The sequence below is a fragment of the Nicotiana tomentosiformis genome, chromosome 3, assembly GCF_000390325.3.
Source record: "Nicotiana tomentosiformis chromosome 3, ASM39032v3, whole genome shotgun sequence".
NCBI classification, from domain to species: Eukaryota; Viridiplantae; Streptophyta; class Magnoliopsida; order Solanales; family Solanaceae; genus Nicotiana; species Nicotiana tomentosiformis.
In genome coordinates this window covers 21669807-21673861 of record NC_090814.1, presented here as the reverse complement: position 1 = coordinate 21673861, position 4055 = coordinate 21669807, and the positions used below count along the sequence as shown (strand labels likewise).

The following is a 4055-nucleotide window of genomic DNA, read 5'->3' as shown; positions in this document are numbered from 1 at the left end:
TAGGCCAGCTGACGTAATACCACTTACTTGCTCCCAATTCTCTAATATTTTCCTGAGGGATTATATTACACAAACCTAATAGGATGAGTTGCATATCGAGTTTGAGCGATTGCGCCTGGGGTGCATGATTGTGTTTGAGTATGCTATGAGGTTTATAGAGTTATCTCATCATGCACCTTCCTTGGTTTCCACTGATAAAGAGAGAGAGAGAGAGAGAGAGAGAGAAAGAGAGTCAACAGGTTTATTGAGGGACTCGCCTTTAGCCTAAGATTTGGGATGGCATGGGAGTTGGAGATTAAGACTACATTTAATCAGGTGGTGAGGATTACTAAGAGGTTAGAGCGAATCTGCTGTCAAGAGAGAGAGGATATGGAAGCTAAGAAGCCTTGTGGTTTTGGAGGATTTAATGGTTTCTACTCTTCGGCTCAGACCTTTCTAGCAGAGGCTTTGTTGGTCGACTAGTTCAGTACACACTTCAGGTTATCCGTAGTGCTCCAGCTAGTCATGGACTCCAGAGCACTCGTACCGGACAACCATCTCTCAATGAAACTTCTACTCGAGGTTCCCACATCAGTTATTATAGTTGTTCGGTACATACTTAGTACCAGCAGCCGTGCCCGCAGAGAGGTTGTTTTGAGTGTGATGATACTAGGCACATTGCGAGAGATTGTCATTGACTTCAGACGGGTAGACCTCGGTAGGGTAGTCAAGTTATGGTTCCCGCTCCAGTTGTTACTCCACCTGCACAACCAACTAGAGGTGGAGGACAGGCGGGTAGAGGTCATCCAAGATAGGAAGGCCAGACCCATTTTTATGCTTTCCCTGGTAGGACTGAGGTAGTTGCTTCATATGCAGTTATTATAGGTATTGTTCTAGTATGTCATAGAGATGCATCAATTTTTATTGATCTGGGTTCTGCTTATCCGTATGTGTCATCCTATTGTGCGTCATATTTGGATATGTCTCATGATTCTTTGGATACTCTTGATTATGTGTATATACCCATGTATATCGTTCTTATTTGGTCACTATTGGGGGCTTCTAGACTATGGTTGATCTTTTGTTGCTTAATATGGTGAATTTTGTTGTGATTCTGGGTATGGATTGGTTATCTCCATATCACGCTATTCTTGATTGTCACACTAAGACCGTGACGTTGGCTATGCCAGGGTTGTCGAGGTTGAAGTGGAGAGGTTACTTAGATCATGTTCCTAGTAGAGTGGTATCTTTTCTGAAGGCTCAATATATGGTTGAGAAGGGGTGCTTCGCATACTTAGACTTTATTAGAGAAGTGATTGCTGATACTCCCACGGTTGATTCAGTCCCCGTGGTGAGGGAGTTTTCAGATATATCCCTGCAGACCTACCACGTATGTCACCCAATAGAGATATTGATTTTGGAATTGACTTGGCTTCGAGCACTCAACCTATTTATATTCTACCGTACAACATGGCTCTAGCAGAGTTGAAGGAACTAAAGGAACAGTTATAGGAACTGCTAGATAAAGGTTTCATTGGGAGGAGTGTGTCACCTTCAGGTGCCCCAGTTCTATTTGTGAAGAAGAAATACGGTTCTATAAGGATGTGCATTGACTACAGACAATTGAACAAGGTTACTATCAAAAACAAGCATCCACTATCGCGTATTGATGATTTATTTGATCAACTTTAGGATTCTAGGGGTATTCTTGAATATTTACTTAGGATTAGGGTACCATAAGTTGAAGATCAGGGCTTCAGATATTCCTACAATGGCTTTTATGACCCGTTATGGGCATTATGAGTTATTTGTGATGTCTTTTGGGCTAAACAATTCTCAAACAACTTTCATGCACTTGATGAACAGCGTGTTTCAGCCTTATCTGGACTTCTTCATCATTTTTTTTATTGATTATATATTGGTGTATTCTTGCAGCCGGGAGGAGCATGAGCAGTATTTCAGGATCGTACTCATGACTTTGAGGGAGAAGAAGCTATATGCTAAGATCTCCAAGTGTGAGTTCTATTTAGACTCAGTGGCATTCATGGGTCACATGGTGTCAAGTGAGGGGATTAAGGTGGATCCGAAGAAGATTGAGGTAGTTAAGATTTTGCCCAGGCCTTCTACCGCTATTTAGATCAGGAGCTTCCTAAGTTTGGCTGGGTATTATTGCCGCTTTGTGGAGAGTTTCTTGTCTATTGCAGCTCCACTGAACAGGTTGACTCAGAAGGGTGCCCCATTCAGGTGGTCTGAAGAGTGTGAGAAAAGCTTCAAAGCTCAAGACTACCTTGACTACAACTCCAGTTCTGGTTTTGCCTTCGGCATCCATTTCATATATAGTCTATTGTGATGCTTCCCGGGTTGGCATTGGGTGTGTGTTTATGTAGGATGATAGGTTGATTGCCTATGCTTCGCGTTAGTTGAATCCCCATGAGAAGAACTACCATGTTCATGATTTGGAGGTAGAAGCTATTGTACACACGCTACAAATTTGGAGGCTCTATTTATATGGTGTGTCTTGTGAGGTGTATACTGATCATCGGAGCCTTCAACATCTATTCAATAAGAAGTATTTTAACTTGAGGCAACAAAGATGGTTGTAGATATTGAAAGACTATGATATCACCATTGTTTATCAACCATGGAAGGCCAATTTGGTGGCCAACACCTTAAGTAGAAGGTGGAGAGTATGGGGAGTCTCTCTTTTATTCCAACTAGGGAGAGACCATTAGCTTTAGATGTTCAGTCTTTGGCCAACAAGTTTGTGAGGTTGGATATTTCGGAGCCTAGCAGGGTTCTTACATGTGTTGTATCACGGTCGTCCTTGTTTGAGCGCATCAAGGAGTGGCAGTATGATGATCCCCACTTGCTTGTACTTAAGGACACGGTGCAGCATAGTGATGCTAAGGAGGTGGCTATTGGTGATGACAGGTTATTGAGGCTTCATGGCCAGATTTGTGTACCTAATCTGGATGGATTGCGGGAGCTGATTCTTAAAGAACCCCATAGTTCACGGTATTCCATTCATTCGGGTGTCGCGAAGATGTACCATATTTGGAAGAAGCATTATTGGCGGTGGAGGATAAAGAAAGACATTGTTGAGTATGTGGCACAGTGTTTGAACTATCAACAGGTTAAGTATGCGCAACAGAGACTTGGTAGTTTGCTTCAGTGGGATTTTATGGGAGCATATGACTATGTGGGAGCATATGACTATGGATTTTATGGTTGGGTTGCCATGGATGTTGAGGATATTTGATATTGTGTGGGTCATTCTGGATTGACTGACCAAGTCTGCACACTTCATTCCAGTCATGACTACCTACACGTTAGATCAGCTGGCTCAGATTTATGTTGGAGAGATTGTCTACCTGCATGATGTGCTTGTGTCTATTATCTTGGATCGAGGCACTCAATTTACATCATATTTTTGGAGGGCGGTGGAGTGAGAGTTGGGCACACAGGTTGATTTGAGTACGGTATTTCATCCCTAGATAGAATAGCAGTCCGAGCATACTATTCAGATCTTAGAAGACTTGTTGAGAGCATGTGTCATTGATTTTGCAGCCAATGGGATCATTTTTTGCCGTTAGCAAAGTTTGCCTACAACAATAGCTCACCAGTCGAGTATCAAGATGGCTCCATGTGAATATCCAATGCGATGTCTTTCTCCGGTTGGTTGGTTTGATCCTAGGGAGGCTAGGTTGTTGGGCACTGATTTGGTTCGTGATGCTTTAGAGAAGGTGAAATTAATTCATGAGTGGCATCGTACAACGCAGTCTAAGAAAAAGAGTAATGCTGATAGGAAGGCTCGTGATGTGGCATTCATGGTGGATGAGAGGGTTCAACTTAGAGTTTCACCCATGAAGGGTGTAATAAGGTTCGAGAAGAAGGGAAAGTTGAGCCCTCATTTCGAGGTGTTGGAGAGAGTTGCGTAGGTGGCCTACAGACTTTCTTTGCCACCCAGATTATCGAGAGTCTATCCGGTGTTTCATGTTTCCATGCTTCATAAGTATTATGAGGATCATTCACATGTGTTAGATATCAGCTCGGTGCAATTGGACAAGGATTTGACT

At 42.7% G+C, this 4055-nt stretch overlaps 1 protein-coding gene across 1 annotated transcript; it reads left to right on the top strand.

Annotated features, from left to right (window-relative positions):
* Nucleotides 1–2668: 2668 nt before the first annotated feature.
* On the top strand, nt 2669–3238 carry LOC138907477 (uncharacterized). The gene has a single exon (XM_070198076.1). It carries the CDS (start codon nt 2669–2671, stop codon nt 3236–3238), a length of 570 nt encoding a protein of 189 aa, XP_070054177.1.
* Nucleotides 3239–4055: the final 817 nt, after the last annotated feature.